At 36.7% G+C, this 27,423-nt stretch overlaps 1 protein-coding gene across 7 annotated transcripts in view; it reads right to left on the reverse strand.

Annotated features, from left to right (window-relative positions):
* Positions 1-535: 535 nt before the first annotated feature.
* Katnal1 (katanin catalytic subunit A1 like 1) overlaps positions 536-27,423 on the reverse strand; it is an 87,343-nt gene continuing 60,455 nt past the window's right edge. For all 7 annotated transcript variants that reach the window (XM_047553654.1, XM_047553652.1, XM_047553659.1 and 4 more), the window contains 2 exons: positions 7,049-7,175; positions 536-5,764 (listed from right to left, as the gene is read on the reverse strand). In XM_047553654.1, coding sequence (XP_047409610.1) covers positions 5,566-5,764; positions 7,049-7,175 — 326 coding nt within the window. In that variant the 3' untranslated portion in view covers positions 536-5,565. The remainder of the gene's footprint in view (positions 5,765-7,048; positions 7,176-27,423) is intronic.

A 27,423-nucleotide genomic window follows, 5' to 3' on the forward strand; every position in this document is an offset into this window, starting at 1 on the left:
CATATGACACTCTGGAAAAGGCAAAATATAGACAATAAAAAGATCAGTGGTTGCCAGGGGTTTCGGAGGGGAGGAAAAAATGAAGAGGAACATGGGATTTTTAGAGCAGTGAAAACTATCCTATATGATACTGCAAAGGTGGATAAATAACATGTTTTTGTCAAAATCCATAACACTGTACAACACAGTGAACTCTAAACTATGGACTTTAATAATAACAGTGACACAAGTCATAAAAAAGATTCGATCATCTGGAAAATTCACCATATGGAACATCCATTTTGCAATGGTGCTACCAAATAAGACAAGTGTAAAACAGAAATAACCACACTTCTTACCTGCACCAACCTTGAAAATATTAGTACAATGCACTGCAAACACAAAATATAAGGTTAACAATATGTTATTTTATGATGAACAAAAATCTGGGAAAAGTCATACCTTACTAGTGAGGGGTCTGTTGTTTCCACTGGTGGCAAAAAGCATATCAGTGACTATACATAAAAAATAAAACACAAAGAAAACACCAACAACCAACACTCTAGAAATTTATTACCAGATTACAACCTACACACAAACACAACTAAGCTCAAGACTAGTAAAGTAGCAGCACAAAATGTGAAGAAAAACACATTTAATAAATACAATTAAGAAAACCCTTTTTCTTTAAACTAGGTTCAAATACTGGGAGATAAACACTGGAACAAAAATCTTAGGAAGACCTTTACAAACCACTGTAACACGCAGCGATTCGCTGGACACTGTGCGCAACAGTGTTCATTGAAGCCTTCTCCCGATGAATGTACATTTGTCCACTTTGGAGTGTTTTTCAAAAAGTATTTAGGTTCTTAGAAAATAGCACAAGAACGGTTAGGTTCAAAAATTTTTAATGTCCCTGTTTACAAAGCTACAAGGAAATAGTAGGATGCACGTTGTGTTTGAACCTGCTCCTAAGAATGATATACACACAAATAATGAAGCTGGCCATGACAACAGTGGGGAAAGTAACTCTGACAATTCACAGAGGCGTAATCTGCAAGAGGAAGAAAGGCGAAAAGCTTTTAAAAGAAAAGCTTTTAAGAAAATTTTGTGTTTAAATAAAAAAGTTAATAAGAAGAGGGCACGAGCAGAAGGGAATAGAGTACTGAAAGAAGCAAATCTGCATATATGAAGAACTGAACTGGGTTCACGTCTAGAACTAATAAGCATGGTGACCTGAGGTAGACTCTGGGAATAACATGTGCAAAGATTCAGGTTTTCTAAAGGGTAGTATTTAGTCATTTCAGAGAATGTAAAGTAAAAGTGCATTTTATAGCTCTGAACATATCAAATGAAAGCCCTTTGATAAGAGGGAGACTTTGCTATACTAATTCCCTATTTGTTGTGCCAAGTATACAAAAGCTACATACTACTTGTGATAAAATAATATATCCAGGTTTTATTTTTATTTTCTCAACAAATGAGAAAAGTAAAACAAAAAGAATTTTATATTACTTTAACATTTTCCCTGTTTTACTAATAAGCCATCTGAAATTTAGAAATATCAAAGCTAGAGTTCAGAATCCAAAACCTAAAAAAATTCAAATTATTGTCAATGACATAAATGTGTGAAAACATATCTATCATTATACAGATTTGATTTTTTAAATACTCACAGTTTCCACATTCAGAAACAACATTAAAAGTGAATGTCCAAAAATAAATAAGTATGAAAAGCCTAGTTTAAAAGTATAAATAAGTAAACTTACAGTAATTACAACAGGGTTTTAGCTCTTTATGCAAATATTATTAGTGGAAATGAAAGCAAAACATTTTTATACCTTTAACATGTCCTCCCAACTGTAGTTCCTACTTTCTTTTTTTGTGACAGATGTTTAGGTTCACATAAATATTATGTGCATCACAAATTAAGTGGTATGTAAAAAATACACAGAACAGTTAAAGAACAAAACAAACACACAAAAAACGTTAGAACAGTATGATTTTTTTTCCTCATACAAGATAAGTGACCTTTTCTTGGAAAAAGTCAGCATACACCCTTAACATCTGATTCCAAAATACAGGATATATCCTCTAAGGTGATTTATCATTAAGATAGAAAAAGGAGAAACTGACCATAATGCAAAAAAAAGACTCAATAACTTAGACAATACCAGAGGAGTCAAAGACACCCACACATGAATACCTGCCTTGTCCTTCATGTTACCTCACGCTGTGTCAAAGACACTGTTACTGCTTTATGATTCTCATCTCAGACTCATCAGTGTACACAGAAACTTACTTTCAAGAAAGGAAGCCAAATGAACTCATGCTCTCCCAAACCTAAGGAGTATCTATTATTTCTTGTCCAACAGGCTGCACAGGGCAAAGTGAAAGAATAACTGTACTTTCAGTTTGCCCTGCATATACACATTTTTCCTTGATATAGCTGTATGGCTGTTCTTATTAGATTCATCAGATACCTGCTTGTTTGCTTTCTGAATAGTGATTTCAGACAATTTTTTGAGATATCTGAGTCAAAAATCACATCACAAACACCATAATCTCAGGGGCTCAAATGAAGTCCTTGCTATATAGCCAGGCTGCAGGGAGATTCCACTTCACCATGTCTTGGTATCTGAGGAGATGGGAGTCGGAGCCTAGATGTGCTATGTCACTGTGGAGTGACTACACTGTTACCAGCAGGAAAGTGGTGGATGTGATGCTGTCATCTGTTGTCTACTTGAGAGACTAAGAAGATACAGTCTCCAGTGAAGAACAGTTTATCTGGTCCATTTCATCAACATTAATTCCCTTTTTTAAAAAAAAGGAATTATGGGAACAAAATGTTTATAGCAAAAATGTAACATGTACACATTTACCATAATTGCACATGTAATTATGGTATAGAAAATGATAAAAACTGACATAACAATCAGATTTTTAACAGGTTTATACTGTTCAAACAAATGGATATCAGTTCTAATTTTAAAACTGACTGAAAAGCAAAAAAAAAAAAAGGGGGGGAGAGCTTGAGGGGGGGACATTTTTATATTATCTTCCCAAACATAGATTGCTGTGTCTTTCCACCTATGAGGTAAACTCTTGTTTCAGCAGAAGGTAGGAGCTACGTAGAGGAATCGGAGAAAGGAACAAGTCAGAACTTCACTATCTGGTCCAGCTTTGCAAGCCACAGAGCTCCCAACAGCTGTCCTGTACAAAGAAAGCAACCAAACCACGTCTGCCCAACAGAATTCTGAATACTCACGTTCTCAGAGGAATTAAAGGAACCAAATATTTCTACTTCTGATAATGCATCTGCTTTTGCCATATAGAAAAGCAAACCAAAGCAATTCTATCTCTTTCCAGGTAAGGTAACACACTGCCTTGCAATAAAGACAGTGTATACACATGTACACTAAAAGCCGGACAGAACACATGAGAGAACTCTTCATGATCTTTTAAGGGGCTTAAGATATACAAAGCCTTCACCACCCACTGACAGAGCAAAACAAGAAACAAAGGAAACAAGCACAGCTGACTCACTGAACATAGTAAAGATAAGCTTCCAGGAAGTTTTGAGTCCCCAAATACTGCTTAACTGGTAATAAAAGAAACACAATTGCCATGTCATTATCCATGAAGAATTCAGAAAATTAAATATGCACTGAGGCACAAAACCCAGAAAAGGTCTACTAATCAATTAAAATGTGACAGAGAAGTTTAATAATCACCAAACTATGTTTTAACAATTGTCCCTAAAAATTTAGAGGGAAAATACACTACTGAATGGCAATAGTTCACAAGATAATTTTAGTGGAATTATTTCTTTATTTTCAAAGTTTACAAATGATGCAGGGTGCAGCAGTGCATACCTATAGTCCCAGGTACTTGGGAGGCTGAAGCAGGAGGTTCAATCGACCCCAGGGGTTTGAGACCATCCTGGGCAACACAGGGAGAGCCCCTCTCAAAAATAAATAAATAAATAAATTAAATTAAAGTTAATAAATAAAAGGAAACTTCCTTCATTTCAGTTTTTCAAGATGAATTAACCCAATTATTAAAATCATGATTCCTTATGATTTGGAGTCTTATCTGTATTTCTGAGGAAAAAGGGCAATTTATTATATCAGATAAACACTGAAGTTTAAAAGGAAACTTAAGTTATCTGAAAAGAACATGAGGCATTTATAGTTCTTAATGGAAAAAATTAAATCTTTTAAGCAAAACACTAAGAGTTTTTCCATCTGCCTGTAAGCCATATATATATATATATATATATATATATATATATATATATATATACATTTTTAGTTTTAAATCAGTAGTTGCTATTCAAAATCAAGAATTCAGTATGTTATCAAATATAAATTTTAAAAAGATTGATCATGGGAAACAGATTGTCTAGTAATTCAAATAGGATAAATGTAATTAATTACACATTCTGAATGCTCTACTTGTGATTAGATATATGCCATTTGCCTTTCCTGGTTCTGATCTACCATCAAATTCTTGCTAGACTGATGAGCAGACAGATATCTAACCTGATCTTACTTTGTGCACCAGTTCTTCATCAAGACAAGGAAGAACTTCAAACTTTTCAAATGAACATCATTCATTACATATGATGCTGTTTTGTTAAATAAGCCGTGTGGAAACTACAAAAATTTTCTTTTGCATTAGCCATGCAGACTAAGTTTGTTTAAAATGCCGAAGTATGTTTTTAAATACTAATATTGAATTCAACAAAAATCAAATTGTGTTGGAGCTGAGAAAAATATTGGCTGTTACCTGTTTGAACATGTTGAAAGAAAAATGAAAACAAACTTATAAGTCTAGAATGAACAAGTGCTACTAATGTAATCATAACATTCTTTCCACTTTTCCAATATGAAATGTAAGAGACATCGGCAAAAAATACTACAAACCAGAGAAACCACCTGGTAAAATGATTAAAACCCAGAGCATAGGTTGTCCTTGATAATCAAGAAAATAATCAAATAGCTAATAGAGGAAATGGGGGGGGGAGTGAATATTGTAACTATTAATACTCTAGTAGGAACTGAATTCTAAAGATTGAAACTAGCAAATTCCTTATTTCCTCCAAAATTTACTATCACTCTTCTAACAACAATGAATTTGACACAAACCCACTTTTGCTGTTAAAAGCCAATATATATAGCACCCTCATAGTCACAGAGCAGTAGATTGAAAGGAAAAAAAAAAAGACAAATGCAAATAAGAAATAAACATCCTTCTAAATCTTTTGTAAACAAGTTTCTAAAATAATTCACTGCTACTTTCTTTGGCCTCCCTGATATACTGGTTTGGTTGGGTACAGAATATCAATGCATGAGTATGTGGAATACCAGCACAAGGCCAGGCAAGGGAGATGATCAGATTCTTTGTATAAGTTTTTCTTAGTTCTCAATCACACTGAGTATTCTTAGTAGTTTTAGATTTTTTTTTTTTGCCTCTAAGTCAAAATATCTCAAATGAAAAATTCCAAACCTGTCTTGAAAAACTGTAGGAATTTCTTCACATTTTATAAGCAAATACACTGAAAATGAAAGAGCTGACAAAAACTCAAGCTGATCCAAATTCAACCATCCATTTCTCATACTTCTCCAAGTCTGCAGCAGAGACAGACTTAGCAATTTTCTTAAGAGCCAACTCAAAGTCTCCTTTGGTAACAGGCATCTGAAGCTCCTCCTTGGAAAGTGCGCGGATTTCCTCTGGACTTAGGCCATTGATACGTCGCCTCATGGCCATTAAAGAAGCATCCCTAAAAACATACCAAAATCAGTCAGCAGTAATTTTTGTGTTTTTGACACTTTGAACTGTTACAAAGTTGTGGTAAAACATTTAAGAGATTATTTTGTATGTTTTATGATGTGCTTAGAACTTTCCACTTCAGAGACATCCTGAGGTTTCAGGAGAGATTAAAAGAGGATACAAAAGTCTTAAAGCATAAAACGTACAGTTAATGAACCACAGAAGTCTAGGCTGAGCTCAGATAGTACTGAGTTCTCTTTTCTATACCCATAATTCAAAAATAGCGAAGTTTAGGAAACTAGAGCCAAATTTTGAAATACTGAATTGCACACTTGGAAATGAACATATGGCCAATATTAATTCAAGCCACATATATGCCAGTCTGTCTACAGCCTAGTTAGAAGGGATAAAATGAAGAACCCCTCTTTCTGGAACATGAATACATACACATATAGTAGACATACAATTTCCTATATGGGAATATTTGTGGGCAACTAACAGTATAAGCTCTGGAATATCCTGATCCTATCTGCAGTTCTATTTGACCAATTACAAAAAAATACAAAGCTTTGGAAGAAACAGATGATTCATGGTCACCTAAGAGGAAGGCCAAGGTCATCAAAACTTAAAACATTTAAATGTTTTATTACATTGACAGTAAAAAACTATTGTAAGCTTACTGTATGCCACTAAACTTAAGATGCACATAGGAAAAACATTAGCAGGAAAAAAAGAAAAAGAAAAAGAAAAACAGGTATTAAGACTTTAAAGAAAAGCCACTGATGTCAATGTAAGTTCAGTTAAATACCTGAAAGAAAAAAATTGAGTGATGTGAATTGTCTAAAAATTATTTTGCAGCTAAATTGAAAGGAAAATTTACAAAATGAGTTTGTGTTTATTCTACAACTTAAATCGGTCAACTTTGTTCATCTTCATGTGGCCTAATAATGCCAACCAAAACTAAATGATATTACATTATGCTGATTCAACTAGGCTCCAACATAGAACTAAACTGACTGTAAGTTGTTAAAGTCATTATTACCAAGTTGAATATACAATATTTTTTAAAAATCAAAGGATCAAAACCATAAGGGACCATATTATAATGTAATCGTTTAACCTAACAATGACCAATGAAGCAATACAGCATTTTTTTTTTCCCACAAATAAGGAAATACTTCAAAGAAATGGGTAATTGCTTTTGGGTTAATGGCTAACTACACTGACTTTAAGATAGGTTCTCCTGAAAAATCTGTAACTAATGTCCAGGATCACAGATCATTAAAAAAAATACCTGCAAACATTAGTTATATCAGCACCAGAATAGCCCTCAATCTTCTCTGCTATATCTTCCAGTTGAATATCAGGATCTAACTCAACTTCACGAAGATTGATCTTCAGAAGCTCAGCTCTTCCTTTGGCTGTTAAAAAATTTTAGTTGTTAGATGTTTTAATTTACAAATCATTTTGCCAACAAATCATATATTAATGTTCAGGAAAAGAAAGAGAGAAAGAGTAAAGCAGATTAAGAACTGTGAGCCCACAAGTATCATCAATCCACTGCGTTAACTCAGGCAATCATTCTGTGCACCTCAGCTGCAATAACTGAAATCTGAAACATAACTCAGTTTTCCTTACAGACTGTGAGGATACCTGCTATGAGAACAAGGGAATTGAGATCGTCTATGAAAACATAGACATCAGTATATTCAAGCACCAGAAATGCTTCCAATAAAATATATTTGGCCTACATTTACAAAACTAGACTGTATGCAGTATAAATCCTATGAATTATTCTGTTTAGTATGACACAGAAGGAAATTTCCACAACTTTCATCAGTAGTTTTTTAAAAAATTAATGGAAATCTGTAATTTTCATTAAAAGCTCACTATTACGTTTTTTACATGTCAAGCCAGCCCAGAGACATTTGCTATTCCTGTACAATTTAAATGTGTACTGAGTCAATTCAAACAAATTTTTTTTTTCCAGTACTGAGGACTAAGCACAGGAACTTGAGCTTGTCAAGCAGCTGACAGTCCCTCGATGACTTTTTATATAACCAATCATATCTGCTATCTCACCATTGCTTTTAGTGGCACATTTGCTTAATATAGTATAAGAATACATAATGAATTTATCTGGCTCTATATTATTTTCTGAGATAATAAATGAAATTTAATTTCTTCAACTTTTATTTTGAAAAGATTTTAAACTACAGAAAAAAACCATTTACCTTTCATCAAGATTTGCCATTGTTAACATTAGCTGCCCACCTTTCCCCAACCCTTTTGAACTAAGAACTGACCATACTATGATTATATTTCACCTTAAATTCTTTAGCATGTATCCCCTAAAAACAAGGGTATACATATAATTACCAACCTTATTAGGAAATTAGCAATAGTACATTACTAACATCTAAAACACAATTCAAAGTAAAATATTGCCATTTGCCCCAGGTCTTTCTAATATTTACAAACCATCATATATTGTATTTAGTTACCATGTTCCATTAGTCCTCTTTCATCTAACACATTTCCCCCATGTTTATTTTTTGTTTGTCTCATCTTTCATGACATTGACAATTCTTCAACTGATCTTATAGAATCAAAGCATTCCAATAAAGATCTTAAGAGGTGTGTTTTTGGAACCTAACAGGTAGATACTAAAATGTTTATGGAACTGGAAAGAACCAACAACTATCAAGACACTCTGGAAGAGTAAAAGCAAGATAGGAAGAACTGCTCTATCAGTTCATAAGACTTACAAAGCAACAGGATTCAAATCATTATGACATTCTGTGGAGATAGACAAAAAGGTCAGTGATAAGAGATTGGAAGCCTAGAAGCAGATCAAAGCATAGACTATGGACAGACGTTATTCAGGCAGCAGTTGTTAGGAATGGCTTTTCAATTAACAATGTTGGAACAACTGTCTACAGGAAAAAATAAGACTGGATATACCCTTGTATACAAAAAATTAGTGCTGATTATTTCTAAATATATGACAAAAAATGATCAGCATTTTAGAAGATAATTCAGGAAAAATATATTAATATTCTTAATGTTCTCAAGATACACATTCAAAAACAAACTAGAAAAGACTGATAAACTGACCACATTTAAATTACTTCTATTCATCAAAAGATAGTATTAAATATAGTGAAAACAGACAAACTACAGTATACTTATGACATATAAGGACTTATATCCAGAGTATTAAAAAAAAAAAAAACCTCTTACAAATCAATAAGAAAGAGTCAAACTACCCAACAGAAATATAGGCAAAAGACCTGAATAGATATATCATAAAATCCAAGCAGGCATTACATTAAAAAAAAGATAGTCAAATCATTAAATAATTAAGGCTATGCAACTTAAAACCCAATGAAGTAATGCTGCATTCCAACTAACTGGTAGAATTTAAAAGTCTGTCGATACTGGGTGTTGGAAAAATATGAAACAACAGGAACTCTCATACACTACTGGTGAAAGTATGAAGTGGAACCACCACTCTGGAAAACACACTGGATTTATCCACTAAAGCAGTTATGCAATATGACCTACAATTTACTTCTAGGACATAACCCTCCATCCTGGCCTGAAGAAACTCAGGCATTTTTATACATGTAAAAGAAGGTTCGTATTGGATTGTTCATAATAATCTATAATGGGAATCAATCACAACACTGAGCAAATAACTAATGGTAGCATAATCACAACATGGATATTAAGGGCTGAATTTTGACTCCCCCAAATTCATAAGTTGAAGTCCTAACTCCCAGTTCTTCAGAACATCACTGTATTTGAAGAAAGGGCCACTAAAGGGTTATTAAGGTAAAACGAGGTCATATAGGCCCATGACTAGTATTTTCATGAGAAGAGATTAGGACACAGACACACTTGGGAGAAGACCACAGGAAGACACTTGAGGAAGATAGCAACCTGACAGGTGAGGAGAGAGGCCTCAAAATGGAACCAACTCTACTAACACCTTGATCTTGAACTTTTCAGGCTCCAGAACTGTGAGCAAGTTAATTTCTGCTGTTCAAGCCACCCAGTCTATAGTATTTGTTGTGGCAGCCTAAGAAACAAATGCAGTAGCAACAAAAATGAAGAGCATCCACGTGTGCCAAAATGAATGAATCTTAAAAATGAACTGTGCTGGGGCAGGAACACACCAGGCAGCAGCTGTGCTCAGAGGATGCTTCATTTTTATCCTAGAGGTGGTTATGCAGTTGCTTGTTTTGCTAGTTAGTGGGTAAAGCAAACGTTTTAATGAACGCTTCTGTCCTTGAGTATATGTCACACACACACATATACACACTGCCAAGTACGACAAAGCAAAGCGAGACACAGTAACCACGTACAAAGAGAAGCAAACAGGCATTATTGAGACTTGCTAGAAAAAAAGATGGAGGTAGGGGAACAAAACCAAAGAGTTCACCTCCAGCATTCCTTGATCCTGGGACTCCAGTCAAGAAGCTCGCCATGCACTTCACAGGGGTTATCTGGCAGACTGGTGGTTTAGAGCTACAAACATCCTCCACTCAGGTGAATGGCAAGTGAGGTGGTGGGGAAGGAAGAGGGAAGGGGAGGAACTCCTACACCAACTGCTACAAAGGTGCTACCTTCCTGATGTCTACATAACAACTCATAATTTCAACAAGAGAGCATGGCTACTCAGTGCTCCACATAGAGCAAGTGAATAGTGGTGAACTAATATTTAATTTTTTAGTTCCAATATCAGAAAACCCTTGCACTTGTAAATTCCTCTGTCTGACCCTAAGAACTTTAACCACTAAGTTTAATACAATGTATTCTTCCACAGAAATGAAGTTCCAGAAAGCTGATTTCAAAAGAACTTTGGAATATAAACCCACTCCTAAGAAAGGACTAGTAAGTCTGAAGCATGGTAGGAAGCATCCTCCTTTACCCTAGAATTGTGACTTTGGGGGCAATTAACTTTTAATAGCAGCTATATCAGTGATTTGTTAGAAGACTCTAAGATTTATCAGTTCTGTAAAACTGAATTAACGATATTTAATAACCTTGTAATAAGATTTAATGAGGGATTAATATGTTAATAATAGTGTAAAGAACTGCCAATGCTATCTAACAAAGTTAATGCAATTCTAAATTCAAATAAACAAACAAGGTTAGAAGCACCAAACACCATTCCTTATATTCACAACTCGAGTACAACAGGCAGTTCGATGGAGGGGAGAGATAAAGAGAGCATGCGCTAGGGCCAAACTGGCTCACACACCTGTTCTACTGCTGGGTGGAAACTTAAGCTCTGAGTGCCTCAGCTTCCTCACCTGTAAAATAAAGATCAGAACAGAATCTACCTCATCCAACCTTCATGAGGGTTAGATGAATTAATACACGTAAGGCCTGGACCACAGTCAGCATTCAATAAATATTCACTCCCCCAACTCTACCACCACCACCAGTCAATCAACAACCAAGATGTCAAGGAGATGAGAAAATCCAGAATTCCTTCTGTGGAAACCAACACAGATGAAACACAGAGAGAAGGGATGGGAAGTCCACAAGGAAGACAAGCCAGGGTTAAAGGCTGCTAAAGTAGGTATGCTTTAAGGTTGGCTTTGAAAGATTGGTAACACTTAAATAGAAGATAAGAGAGAATAGTCCAGGAAATAGGAGCACTATAAACAAGGACGTAGAAATAGGAAGATGTCTGCATGTTCCCGAATGGAAAAAAAAGATAAGTGGAGAAAGTACAATGGAATACTAATAAACATACTAAGAAACAGGACACATTGGTGTGAACTTGCAATAAAAAAACAAGTAAATAAAAGAACTCTGGCCCTGATACGATAGAAAGCTAGTCACTCAGAATCTAAAAGACTGTAATATCTTAGTATTTTAGGGGTTAGTCTAAAAGCAAAATATAATTAAACAAGTGTGCATAATGTACATTTAGAAAGTGAGAAGAGACTTACAGTAAGAACATTAAGAGTTTCACCCATGCCCCTCACTCTGCCTTCTGTCCAGGATGACAGATTTTATTTACCAAGATGGCTGCAAAGGGATCCTCATTCCAGGCCTGCTTCGTTTCTACAAGGAAGCCTTACCATTCATTCCCCACCCAAAGGTTCCCTGTGCCCCATGAATCCTGCCAGGTTTGAGAATGCTTCTTCCCAAAGTACTGCAGAAGTATAGCCTCTAAGGCTAGGTCATAAATACAATGCAGCTTCAAACATATCTCAAAGAACAATCATCTCTGGAGTACTGAACCATCAGGTACGAAATCTGACTATTCCCAGATCACAGGCAACAGGTGAAGTGCTTCAGAAAGACAGCCCCACGAGGTCCCAGACATGTAAATGAAGCCATGGCCAAGGGATCCCAGGTCCCAGCTGAGATGCAAGGCAGCATAGGACACAGCCAGTCCTGCCGTGCCCCACCCCACATGAGCACAATACACAACTGTCTTGAATCACTAAGTGTTGGAATGGTTCATTAAAGAGCAAGAGAAACTGACACACTGACTTTTCCTGCCACCATGTTTAATTCTCAATTTTAATTTCCTCATTTCTTTATGTAAATTACATTTTTTTTTTGGTACTAAGGATGGAACCCAACTTAATGCTCTATCATTAAGCTTCATCCCCAGCCCTTTCCATATTTTATTTTGAGACAGGGTCTTGCAGAGTTGCCCAGGCTGACCTTGAACTTGTGATCCTCCTTAGTGCGTTAGCCTCCTAAATCAGTGGGACTACAGGCATATAATGTGCCTTTCTGGTGGCCTTTAGTGGCTCATTTATTTCTTCTCATTCTTTTTATATCTTGCTTTTTTCAATTAAAATTTTTTTATTCACAAATGCTTTTGTTCATAAAATGCCTTTCCATTTTTTTATATTAATACACTCCACTTTTCTTCTCATTAGTTACTTTCTAGACTTCCAAACTGTTCTTTCAGCTCTCTTTTTGTTCCAAATTTCTGTATTATTCTCTTTTCTAGACCCTTTTATCTTCCCAGATGCTCCAGCCACAGTGGCTATCTACCTATTTATTTTCAAGCAATCATGCCTTTGTTTCTGGTTTTTGTTTATGAAAATTCAGTTAAAATGCAACATCCTCCATGAAGTCTCCCATAGGTACACAAATCAGAATTGATCGTTCTTCATTCTCCACTCTAAAAATACTGTGCAAAGCTTTCGTATCCCACATACCACTGTTTTCATGGTAACCAGGCTCAGTTCACGTCTGCCTCCAAAGGCCAGTGTTGGTTCTCTAACGAGGATGACACATTATTTATCTTTGTATTTCCACAGTAACTAAAATAAATGTCTTACAGATAGCAATGAGCTAAATAAATACCTATTGATGGATTAATACAGATGAAAGAAAAAGGGCAGAGTTCTAATGATTAACTTGCTTGGGAGTCTTTAGGAGAAGGCGTGTTCCACAGTCATCAGGCAAACAAGCTTCAGACCCACAAAGAGCAAAGTAATTAGCTATAATGGATATAACTGTCTCAAAAGGGAAGGAAGCCCTTGTCAGCCAAATTTATTTTCTACTACATTTCCAAGAAGTATAAATATACTTTATACTTTATACCATAAAGTATGTCTTTCCTCTCAAACCTAAGCTTGCCTCAGAAATTCAGAAAATTACTGTCATCGACTATTTTTATCATTACGTATTTTTCTCTTTACTATACTGAGCTAAAGTTCAAAGTATAAGAGCTTGAATGATGTAATAGTTCAGAAGTTCAAAGTACAAAAGCTTGAATGATATAATAGTTCAGGTAGTAAAACTTTATCCCCCCACTGGTATCAATATTTTATTTATAATCACTATACAGCAGCCCACCTACTCCCACACTGAGGTCGGACGCCATTGCTGAGCCTGCCTGCCCCCCCTACTGCTGAGGGACACTGTGCCTGCCTCTGTGCTGACTCAGCGCACCCTCGCTGGGGCTCCCCAGCTTTTCTGGCAGCTGGTGCAGGCATTTCGAATTATTCCTGAGGGCGTGGCCATCATCATTGGAAGGGCGGCTCCCTTCCTGAGACACCTACAGGAGACTAGAGGCCCTTTGACAGAATTCAAGAGGACTCAGAATTCAAGAGGAGGAGGTATTGAGAGACTCGGGACCAACTCAGAGCCACAGGATGAGTCTCTCCCACTGGGCGGGCTCCCCAGATGGGGCAGCAGTCCCAGAACGCAGGGAACTTCGTGGAGTAGAGAGACCCAGTGAGACTCCCCGGCTAGAGCCGAGAACCCGCTCAACCGGGAGCACTGCAGAGGAGGGCCACACAGCGAGAGGCTTCAACGCAGAGTGAGGGTCCCAGGCCCTGGCAGCAGGACCAGACCGCAGGAATGTCGTAGTAGAGAAAGAGTCCCTCGCAGGGCCAGGCGCCCCAGCCCAGTTGGTAGTTCCGGGTCCCAGGGAACATCGCAGAGGAGGGCTGCCCAGTGAGAGGCTCAATTGCAGGGCGAGGCTCCCTGGCCCAGGAGGTAGGACCAGACCCCTGGGAATGTCGCAGAGGAGGGCTGCCCAGCCCAGGCAGTAGTTCTGGACTGAAGGGAACATCTCGGAGGAGAGCTGCCCAGCGAGACATCCCCACAGGGTGAGTCTTCCCCACTGGGCGAGGCTTTCCCACCAGGGTGGTAGAACCAGAGACACAAGCCCAGACCAGCCATGCCCCAGCCCGCAGTCTAGTCCCCCTTTTGACTGACCATTGGTCAACAAGTGGAGGCATCTCTGCCCAACAGCAGGAAATATACCCCACCTGAAGGCCACCACCCCTGGAGGGGAAGCTTCCTTGTGGAGCATTGCATTATCAAGTTCCTCCAAGACTTCAAGCTACTGAAGGCTAGGAGGTGAGTTATTGGAGATCCACAGGGACACTATAAGTCAACAGAGGAAATCTGCAATATCTCAGAGTTTCACTAAGAGGGGAAGATACCTGACCAATATGAGGAAACAAGGGAAGAAAATGTCCCAAACAAACCTAGATGCTACATCAATAAAAATCCAATGACAGCATGGCAGAAGAAATGTCAGAAAGAGAGTTCAGAATGTACATAATTAAAATGATCAGAGAAGCAAATGATGAGATAAAAGAGCAAATGCAGGCTTTGAATGATCGCACCACTCAACAGTTAAAAGACCAAATGAGGGAAGCAAAAGACCATTTCAATAAAGAGTTAGAGATATTGAAAAGAAACTAGACAGAAATCCTTGAAATGAAGGAACCAATAAACCAAATTAAAAACTCCATAGAAAGCATAACCAATACGATAAAACACCAGGAAGACAGAACCTCAGATATTGAAGAAAAAATATTTAATCTTGAAAACAAAGTTGACCTAACAGAGAAGATGGTAAGAAATCATGAACAGAATCTATAAGAATTATGGGATGTCATGAAAAGGCCAAATTTAAGAATTATTGGGATTAAGGAAGGCTTAGAGAAATAAACCAAAGGAATGAACAATCTACTCAATGAAATAATATCAGAAAATTTCCCAAATCTGAGGAATGAAATGGAAAATCAAGTACAAGTGGGTTATAGGACTCCAAATATACAAAATTACAATAGACGCACACCAAGGCACATTATAATGAAAATACCTAACATACAAAATAAAGACAGAATCTTAAAGGCTGCAAGAGAAAAGACTCAAATTACATTCAGGGTGAAACCAATACGGATATCAGCACATTTTTCAACCCATACCCTAAAAACTAGAAGGGCCTGGAATAACATTTTTCAAACTCTGAAAGAAAACGGATGCCAACCAAGAATCTTATACCCAGCAAAACTTACCTTCAGATTTGACGACAAAATAAATTTCTTCCATAATAAACAAAAGCTAAAAGAATTTACAAAAAGAAAGCTGGCACTACAGAACATTCTCAGCAAAATATTCCATGAGGAAGAGATGAAAAACAATGATGCAAATCAGCAAAGGGAGGAACTGTCCTAAAGGAATAGCCAAATAAGGGAGAAACCAAGTTGTGTCAAAAAAAACAAAAATGAGTCAAATGACCGGGAATACAAATCATATCTCAATAATAACCCTGAATGTTAATAGCCTGAATTCATCAATCAAAAGACACAGACTGTTACTGACTGTGAACAATCCCTATCTCTCACCCTACACAAAACTCAACTCAAAATGGATCAAGGACCTCGGAATCAGACCAGAGACCCTGCATCTTATAGAAGAAAAAGTAGGTCCAAATCTTCAACTTGTTGGCTCAGGATCAGATTTCCTTAACAGGACTCCCATAGCACAAGAAATAAAAGCAAGAATCAACAACTGGGATAGATTCAAACTAAAAAGCTTTCTCTCAGCAAAGGAAACTATCAGAAATGTGAAGAGAGAGCCTACAGAGTGGGAGAATATCTTTGCCAACCATACCTCAGATAGAGCGCTAATTTCCAGAATCTATAAAGAACTCAAAAAACTCTACACGAAGAATACAAATAATCCAATCAACAAATGGGCTAAGGAAATGAACAGACACTTCACAGAAGAAGATGTACAAGTAATCACCAGATATATGAAAAAATGTTCAACATCCCTAGTAATAAGGGAAATGCAAATCAAAACTACCCTAAGATTTCATCTCACCCCAATTAGAATGGCGATTATCAAGAATACAAGCAACAATAGGTGTTGGCGAGGATGTGGTGAAAAAGGAACACTCATACATTGCTGGTGGGGTTGCAAATTAGTGCAGCCACTCTGGAAAGCAGTGTGGAGATTCCTCAGAAAGCTTGGAATGGAAACACCATTTGACCCAGCTATCCCACTCCTTGGCCTATACCCAAAGGACTTAAAAGCAGCATACTACAGAGATACAGCCACATCAATGTTCATTGCTGCTCAATTCACCATAGCCAGATTGTGGAACCAACCTAGATGTCCTTCGGTTGATGAATGGATAAAGAAACTGTGGCATATTTATACAATGGAATATTACTCCGCAATGAAGAATGATAAAATTATGGCATTTGTAGGCAAATGGTCGAAATTGGAGAATATCATGCTAAGTGAGATAAGCCAATCTCAAAAAACTAAAGGACGAATGATCTCGCTGATAAGCGGATGAGGACATATAATGGGGGGTGGGAGGGGCTAGCATTAGGTTTAGGGTTAGGTTTAGAGTTAGGCTAAGGAGAGCAGTAAGAATGAAGGAAAGAAGGACTGTGTAGAGGGAAAAGAGGGGTGGGAGGGGTGGGGAGGGGTGGGAGGGGTGGGGGGGAGGGGAAAATATAATAAACATCATTACCCTATGTAAACGTAAAAAAAAATAAATAAATAAATAAAAAAAAAAAAGAAATTCTAAAAAAAAAAAAAAAAAACAAAAGACACAGACTGGCAGATTGGATTAAAAAGAAAGATCCAACAATATGCTGCCTGCAAGACATTCATCTCAGAAAGAGATACCCACAGAATAAAGGTGAAAGCATGGGAAAAAACATACCATGCACACAGACTCAGCAAAAAGCTGGAGTATCCATCCTCATACCAGATAATGTGAACTTCAAGCCAAAGGTAGTAAGAAGGAATAAAGAAGGACATTTCATACTGCTTAAGGGAAGCATAAATCAGCAAGACATAACAATTGTAAATATCTATGCCCCAAACAGTGGCTCATCCATGTACATCAAACAAATCCTTCTCAATTCCAGAAATCAAACAGACCACAACACAATAATACTACGTGATTTTAACACACCTCTCTCCCCACTGGACAGATCCTCCAAACAAAAATTGAACAAAGAAACCATAGATCTCAATAACACAATCAATAATTTAGACTTAACGGACATATATAGAATATACCATCAAACAAAGAGCGAATACACTTTCTTCTCAGCAGCACATGGATCCTTCTCTAAAATAGACCATATTCTATGCCACAAAACTATTGTTAGCAAACACAAGAAGACAGAGATACTACCTTGTATTCTATCAGATCATAATGGATTGAAATTAGAAATAAATGACAGAATAAAAAAGAGAAAATACTCCAACACCTGGAGATTAAATAATACATTATTGTATGATGAATGGATAACAGAAGACATCAGGAGGAAAATAAAAAAATTCTTAGAGATAAACGAGAACAAAGACACATCATATCAAAATTTCTGGGACACTGTGAAAGCAGTTCTTAGAGGAAAATTTATTTCATGGAGCGCATTTAATAAAAGAAGAAAAAAAATCAACAAATAAACGACCTAACACTACAGCTCAAAGCCCTAGAAAAAGAACAGAGCAACACCAAAAATAGTAGAAGACAGGAAATAGTTAAAATCAGAACTGAAATCAATGAAATTGAAACAAAAGAAACAACTGAAAAAACTGACAAAATAAATAGTTGGTTCTTTGGAAAAAATAAACAAAATTGATAAACCCTTAGCCACACTAACAAAGAGAAGGAGAGAGAAAACTCAAATTACTAAAATTCAGAATGAACAAGGAAATATCACAACAGACAAGAGTGAAATACAAAACATAATTAGAAGCTATTTTGAAAATCTATACTACAACAAAATAGAAAATCTCGAAGACATCAACAGGTTTCTAGAGACATATGAATTACCTAAACTGAACCAGGAGGACATATACAATTTATATAGATCAATTTCAAGTAATGAAATAGAAGGAGTCATCAAAAGCCTACCAACAAAGCAAAGTTCAGGACCAGATGGGTTCTCAGCTGAGTTCTACAAAACCTTTAAAGAAGAGCTCATTCCAATACTTCTCAAAGTATTCCATGAAACAGAAGAGGAGGGAACCCTCCCAAACTCATTCTACGAAGCCAATATCACCCTGATACCTAAACCAGACAGAGACACATCGAGGAAAGAAAATTTCAAACCAATATCCTTAATAAACAGTGATGCAAAAATTCTCAACAAAATTTTAGCAAATCGCATACAAAAATATATTAAAAAGATAGTGCACCACGATCAAGTGGGTTTTATCCCAGGGATGCAAGGTTGGTTCAACATCTGGAAATCAATAAATGTAATTCACCATATCAACAGACTTAAAGTCAAGAATTACATGATTATTTTGATAGATGCAGGAAAAGCATTTGTTAAAATACAGCATCAAAACACTAGAAAAAATAGGGATAGTGGGAACATTCCTTAACATTGTAAAAGCCATCTATGCTAAGCCCATGGCCAATATAATTCTAAATGGTGAAAAACTGAAAGCATTCCCCCTAAAAACTGGAACAAGGCAGGGATGTCCTCTTTTGCCACTTCTATTCAACATTGTCCTCAAAACTCTAGCCAGAGCAATTAGACAAACAAAAGATACTAATAGGAATACTAATAGTATCCTAGGGATACTAATAGGAAAAGAAGAACTCAAACTATCTTATTTGCTGATAACACGATTATATATTTAGAGGAACTGGGAAATTCCACCAGAAAACTTTTAGAACTCATAAGTGAATTCAGTAAAGTAGCAGGATATAAGATCAATGCTCATAAATCTAATGCATTTTTATACATAAGTGATGAATCTTCAGAAAGAGCAGTTAGGAAAACTACCCCATTCACAACAGCCTCGAGAAAAATAAAATACTTGGGAATCAATCTCACAAAAGAGGTGAAAGACCTCTACAATGAGAACTACAGAACATTAAAGAAAGCAATTAAAGAAAACTTTAGAAGATGGAACAATCTCCCATGTTCTTGGATAGGAAGAATTAATATTGTCAAAATGGTCATACTACCAAAAGTGCTATACAGATTCAATGCAATTCCAATTAAAATCCCAATGATGTACCTTACAGAAATAGAGCAAGCAATCATGAAATTTGTCTGGAAGAATAAGAAACCCAGAATAGCTAAAGCAATCCTTAGCAGGAAGAGTGAAGCAGCAGGTATCGCAATATCAGAACTTCAACTATACTACAAAGCAATAGTAACAAAAACGGCATGGTATTGGTACCAAAATAGACAGGTAGATCAATGGTACAGAATAGAGGATACAGACACAAACCCAAATAAATACAATTTTCTCATACTAGACAAAGGTGTCAAAAATAAGCAATGGAGAAAAGATAGCCTCTTCAACAAATGGTGCTGGGAAAACTGGAAATCCATATGCAGCAGAACTAAACCCCCATCTCTCACCCTGCACAAAACTCAACTCAAAACGGATCAAGGACCTTGGAATCAGATCAGAGACCCTGCATCTTATAGAAGAAAAGGTAGGTTCAAATCTTCAACATGTCGGCTCAGGATCAGACTTCCTTAACAGGATTCTCATACCACAAGAAATAAAAGCAAGAATCAATAACTGGGACAGATTCAAACTAAAAAGCTTTCTTTCAGCAAAGGAAACTATCAGCAATGTGAAGAGAGAGCCTACAGAATGGGAGAAAATCTCTGCCACTCATACTTCAGGTAGAGCAATAATTTCTAGAATATATAAAGAACTCAAAAAACTACACCAAGAATACAAATAACCCAATCAACAAATGGGCTAAGGAAATGAACAGACACTTCACAGAAGAAGATGTACAAGCAATCAACAGATATATGAAAAAATGTTCAACATCTCTAGTAATAAGAGAAATGCAAATCCAAACTACCCTAAGATTCCATCTCACCCCAATTAAAATGGCGATTATCAAGAACACAAGCCAACAACAGATGTTGGTGAGGATGTGGGGAAAAAGTTACACTCATCCACTACTGGTGGGGTTGCAAATTAGTGCAGCCACTCTGGAAAGCAGTGTGGAGATTCCTTAGAAAACTAGGAATGGAACCACCATTTGACCCAGCTATCCCACTCCTTGGGCCTATACCCAAAGGACTTAAAATCAGCATACTACAGAGATACAGCCACATCAATGTTCATAGCTGCTCAATTCACAATAGCCAGATTGTAGAATCAACCTAGATGTCCTTCAATTGATGAATGGATAAAGAAAACTGTGGTATATATATATATAATGGAATATTAGTCAGCCATAAAGAATAATAAAATCATGGCATTTGCAGGCCAATGAATGAAACTGGAGAATATCATGCTAAGTGAGATAAGCCAATCTCAAAAAACCAAAGGATGAATGATTTCGCTGATAAGTGGATGATGACACATAATGGGAAGGTGGGAGGGGGGCAAGAATGGAGGAAGGAGGGACTTATAGAGGGAAAAGAGGGGTGAGAGTGGTGGGGGGAAGGAAAAAAATAACAGAATGAATCAAAAACTATTACCCTACTTAAATGTATAATTACACAAATGGTATGCCTCTACTTCATGTACAGAGAAACAAGATGTATCCCATTTGTTTACAATAAAAATAAATTTTAAAAATCACTATATAATTGTAGTAAATTAAAAATCATTTCATATACACTAGATATCATGCATACATTTTGTTCAGAAAGAAAGGAAGATGAGCAAAGGAAAAAAAGCAGAAAGGGAAGAAATATAAAATCAATGAAACAAACTACTCAAATTTCAAAATTCATGTGACTAATGTAATAGAGAAGCGAATTAAAGAGTTATTTCTAGGGTTTAAAATATCCCAGGACTTCTTGGTTTCTGAATCTAATCACTTCTGTTCTTGCTTTAAATAAGCATATTATTCTATAAGCTACATCAGTAAATTAAGAACTACCTTAAGAAAAAGAAAAGTTTTCTTTTTAAGTAATAAGGATATTAAAATGAACAGAGTAAAGAATAACAGCCAGGAAAGACAACATAAGACAAAACGTGGGAGCTAAAAGCTTACTAATTACATTATACAGCCTTAAGGTCTAGTCACAAAAGTGATCAAGGAATATGTGACAAAAATTGTTTCAAAATTCATAAATGAGTCAGGCACACAGGCACACAGGCACACGCCTGTAATTCCAGCAGCTCGGGAGGCTGATGCAGGAAGATCACAAGTTCAAAGCCAGCTTCAGCCTCAGCAATTTAATGAGACCCTGTCTCAAAATAAATAAATAAATAAAAATAAAAAATTGGTGGGGGGAGAGGGAGGCTGGCGATGTGGCTCAGTAAGCACCCCTGGGTTCAATCCCCTGTATCAAAAAAAAAAAAAAATCTTTGTAAGTGAGGCTTCTGTTTTTAGTTATGAGTACCTGTACCAGACTTACCCTCCTATGATAAACAATTACAAAATGAGGCAAAAATAAGAGGCAACTGTTCTCATGTATTAGACAGTAGAGAATTTTAAGATAGGCTTTGTAGCTGTTTATATATCTGAGTACCCACTGGAATACCAGAACATCCTTAAAGGAAAACGACATAACGCAGATTCCCTATAACATAGAGCACACAATAAAAATTACTGGACACATTAGGAAGCTAAAAAATGTAGCCCATAATAAAGAAAATTAAAAAACAGTCAAGAGAAACAGATGATCTAAATGCTAGAATTAGCTGACACGAAGTATACAGCAGTACGTTAACTATCTATTTCTAAATAGTAAACTGTACTAAAACTTAAAGGCTTAATTTATTGTTCTTACAGTTTCTATGAATCTAGAATTTGGATATAGCTTAGATAGGGTTTAGCTTGGGGTCTGTTGATGGCTTATTGTATATCAGCAGGCTGGACCACAATGCCCAAATATTCTGTCAACTTAATTCTGAATGTTTTTGTGAAGTTGTTTTGAACAAAATTAACATTTAATTAGTGGGCTTTGAGTAAGGCAGACTATCCTCCATAATGTTTGTAGCCTCAACCAATGAGTTGAATATCTGAACAGAATAAAAGACTGATTTCCCCTTAGGAAGCAGGAATTCTGTAAACAGCTGGCCTTCAGACTTGAACTGCAACATCAGTTTTTCCTGATCTGCCAACCCACTGCAGATTTTGGATTTAGCGGCCTCTGTAGTTGTGGGAACCAATTCCCTAAAACTAAGCACCTCACTCCCCAGTACACACTACTTATCCCACTGGTTCTGTTTCTCTATTCGTTCTGTTTAACACAGGGTGCCTCATGAGTTTGTGGTCAATTTATAGGTCAAGACTGCAGTCACCTTAAGGTAGCTCACTCACATGACTGGCAAGATGCTGCCAGCTGCTTTCACTTCCTTCCCATGCGAGCTCCTCCAGAGGCTGCCTGAACGTTCTCATGGCATGGCAGCTGGATCCCCAACAGTGAATAATTCAAGAAAGGAGAGCCAGGCAGAAACTATTCTCTTTAGATCTAGCTTCAGAAGCCACTTTGCATCACTTCTGCCTTATTCTATTCCTTAAAAACAGATCACTAAGTCCAGTCCATATTCAAAGAGGGGAAATTAAGCCCCACCTTCAGAAGGGAAATATGTCAAAGAATTAAAGAGAAACAAAAATAAATGAGCCAGTGATGAAGAATCCCAGCAAAGTAATGGAACTAAAAATTAACTTAGTAGACTAAATTTGCAAAATAGCATATCTACAATAAAATATTCCCTGGGCAGTTTGAAAGCAGATTGGAGATGGCAGAAAAGTAGGTCAGCAAATACAAAGACAGATGAACAGAAATTATCCAATCTGAAGAACGAAAAGAAAAAAGATTGGAAAAAATTTAACACAGCCTCAGTGACCTGTGCAAGAATATCAAAATGTCCAACATACATGCAGGATAATAAAAGGAAAACCCTACAGACATATATCATAGTCAACCTGCTGAAACATAAATAGATTATCTTAAAAACAACCAGAGAAGATAACAACTCAAGAAAATACCAACCCATTTTCTTTTTTTTATTTATTTATTTATTTATTTATTTATTTATGGTGGGGGGGAAGGGTACCAGGGATTCAGAGGGAGAGGGTACCAGGGGTTGAACTCAGGGGCACTTAACCACTGAGCCACATCCCCAGGCCTATTTTGTATTTTATTTAGAGACAGGGTCTCAATGAGTTGCTTAGCATCTCGCTTCTACCTCAGCCTCCTGAGACACTGGGATTATAGGCATTCGTCCCCACACCTGGCCCAACTCATTTTCTATGAATATATACTATCACACGCCGTCATTTCACTTATAAGCATTTGTTCAAGGGGTAATGAAAACAAATGCCCAAGGACTCAACAATGAATGCTCATATCAGCTTTATTCGCAACAGCCCCAAACTAGAAACAATTCAAAATATCCATTCATAAAAGTTATGGTTTAGATATGAGGTGTCCCTCAAAAACTCCTGTGTTAATGCAGGAATCTTCTGAGGTGCAAGTCTGAATTTTGAGAGCGGTAACCTAATCAGTCCGTCCTGATTTGAAAGAACTAACTGCATAACTACAGGATGTGGGGTGTGGCTAGAGGAGATAGGTCACTCAGAGCATGCTCCAAAAGGGTTCATCTGCCCTGAGGCCCCGTCTCTCTTTCTGTTTCCCTGCTGCCACGATCAGACTAGCACTCTCCACCACACCCTTCTGCCATGATGTTCTGCCTCACTTTGGACACTGAGCAATGGACTCAGCTGACCATAGCCTAAACCTCTGAAATTGTGAGCCAAGGTAAACTTTTCCTACAAGTTATTTTGTCAGGTATTTTGGACATACACACACTGCACGAACACTCACAAAACAACAAGAGAATAAACAATCTGTGGTCTATCAATGTAATAGAACACTACTTACCAATAAAAAACAACAAACAATATGGATGAAACTAAAAATCATTATGCTGAGTGAAATAATGAGCCACAAAATAATACAAACTACTGGTTGCCTAAGGTGGAAGTTATTGGAGAATGAGGGAAGGATGGATTGCAAAGGAGCAACAAAAATCTTTTCAGGGTGAAAGGTATGTTCTACCACTTCATTGTGGTACGGTGTAATGGCAGTGCACAACTATTAAATGTATGACTTTTAAATGGATGTAAATTATCTTATATGTAAATTATTCTTCAATAGAGCTTATTTTAAAGCAAGAAAGTAGCCAAAGTAAAAAAGACATTATAGCACACAAGAAAGCAATGATATGACAGCTTATATCACATCAAAAAAGAGTAAAGGCCAAGAATGACATCAGCAAGATAGTGAGATAGGAAGCCCCAGATGTTGTTCCTAACCAACAATGAGACCAAGACTTAACAACAACACATGATTCAGAAGCCTATATGAGAACTCCAAAAGCCAACCAAGAAGTCATAGCATCCCAGGTTAGCTCAAAGCCTGCAACTGTACTGAAATGGGTGAGAAAGGCTATTTCATTTCAACTGACTCAGCTTTTCACCAAGCCAACACAGGTCGCTGTAATTAGGAAGAAAAGCCCAACTTACAGGAAAACTTAGTTTTCCCTCCATTGGAAAGGAAAGAGAAGAAGAGTACACACATCCAATATTTCAGATTTCCAGGGTACTGCCCAAAGGACTGCTTTCTGCTTCATCAGACTTGAAGTACAGAGGAGAAATAAACATCCCTTGGATGCCCAGGGGCCACTGAGAACAAAAGAGTTGTTTTAGCACCAGGAATTTATGATGCCACAGACCAAAGTCAGCTAAGCTTCATATGACTCGAAGAAAGTGTCCAGCTTGTGGCTTTTTCTTTGGGAGGGGAAGAGAAGAGTGGGACTTATGTCTTACATTCCAGCTTTTGAAGGTGTTTCTCAGAGACTGGTTTCTGCCTCACTTTGTCTGGGGCACTGATGGAACTGGTATACCTTGGAGGCTTGTGGGCCATAAAAAACAGGTGTCTTGTTGCAACATTAGAGAGCCTACAATACCACAGACAGGCAGCAGAGGGAGCAAGAGAACAAAAGCACCAGAAAAAAGAGATCACTAAACCTCTCTGACTGGGAAATTACACAAGAAACTCCAGAGGAAGCATCCCCACAAAAGGTTTGAGAGAGCTCCAGAATCTCTAGGCAGGCTGACTGATGAAGCTCTTCCCCTGTCAAAGTCAGACCAAAACTACCAGAAGAGGTGGCTGTTCTTTCAAATGCACAAATCACAACAACAACAACAAAAAAATGGTGTATGAAGAAATGGAAATGTGGCCCAATCAAAGGAAAACAATATCAAATGAACCAACTCTAAAAAAAACAAAGATCCATGAATTACCTAACAAAGAATTCAAAATAATGATTTTAAAAGAACCTCAGTGTTAAACAAAAATATGGATAAACAACTAAATGAAATCAATAAAATATGCAAGAACTAATAAGTAAGAATTCAATAAAGAGAAGCTTTAAAAAGAACCAAACAGAAATTCTGAAAATGAAGAATACAATAACTGAATTGAAAAATTCACTAGAGGGAATCAACAGCAGATTTGATGAACAAGAATCAGTGAACTCAAAGACAGGTCATTGGAAATTACTGAGTCAAGAAAAAAAGTTTTTAAAGAATGAAGAAAAATGAAAAAAGCCTAAGGAACTTATGAGACAATATCAGATGAACCAATATGAATAGTATGGAAATTCCAGAAGGACAGAAAGTGAGAAAGGGGCAGAGTGCTTATCTGAAGAAATAATGGCCCTAAAATTACCAAATATAAGAAAGGAAATATACATCCAAATTGAAGAAGTTCAAAAGGACTTGAAGAAGATTGAACCAGAAGTTGTTCACATTCAAACACACTGTATCAACCATCAAAAGTCAATGAAGAATCCTGAAAGTGGTTTTTTCACCTATAAGGTAGTTCCCATATGATTCTCAGCAGATTTTGCAACAGAAACATTACAGGCCAGAAAGGCATGGCATACGAAAGAAGAAGCCTGCCAACCAAAAATACGATATCAGGTAAAACTGCTCTTCCAGGAGAAATAAAGACCCTCCCAACAAAAAAAGCTAAGGGAGTTCATCACTAGTAAAGCTGCCTTACAAAAATATGCTACACAAAACAAGTTGACACAAAACTACGCTAGACAGCAAAAACGACAAAACGAACAAACTAAAAACAAGGGAAACTACAAGCTCTCCGGTAAAGGTAAATATAGAGACATGCAGAATCCTTCAATACTATAATGGTGGTATAGAAGTCACTTTTATTTTAGGTATAGAATTTTAAAGATAAAAGCATAAAATAACTATATAAAACTATGCAAGCCGGACGTGGTGGTGCACACCTGTAATTCCAGTAATTCAGGAGGCTGAAACAGAAGGTTCACAAGTTTGAGGCCAATCTCAACAACTCAGTAAGACCCTCAGTGACTGAGAGAGATCCTGTCTCAAATTTTAAAATAAAAGGACCAGGATTATAGCTCAGTGTTGTACAGTGTCCCTGGGTTCAATCCCCAAGACCAAAAACAAACAAAAAAACCAAAAAACTATGCATATTGTAATTGTTAAAGCAACTACCAAAAAAATTAGGTATAGCTAAAAAAAATCCATTAAGATGGATTTAAAAATAAGTCAATTAGGTCACAAGAAATTAGTAAAGGAGATACAGAGAAACAGAACATCAAGATGGAAGGCTTAAACACAGCCAAACCAATAATCACATTAAAAAAGACTAAATATTCCAATTAAAAAGCAGAGATAAACTGGACAAACAGCAAGAGCATATCAGTCTTATACATGGGCTACACCATAAATATAAAAACAAAGTAAACATCAAAGATAAGAAGATGGTGAGGCTATACAAATATCAGTCAAAGTAAATACTGAATCAAAACAGTATTATCAAAGGTAAAGGCATTTCATAAAGACTGAAGAACCAAGAAGATATAGCAGTGATAATTACTTATGTACCCCATAACCGA

This window comes from Sciurus carolinensis, chromosome 5, assembly GCF_902686445.1.
Source record: "Sciurus carolinensis chromosome 5, mSciCar1.2, whole genome shotgun sequence".
Classification (NCBI taxonomy): Eukaryota; Metazoa; Chordata; class Mammalia; order Rodentia; family Sciuridae; genus Sciurus; species Sciurus carolinensis.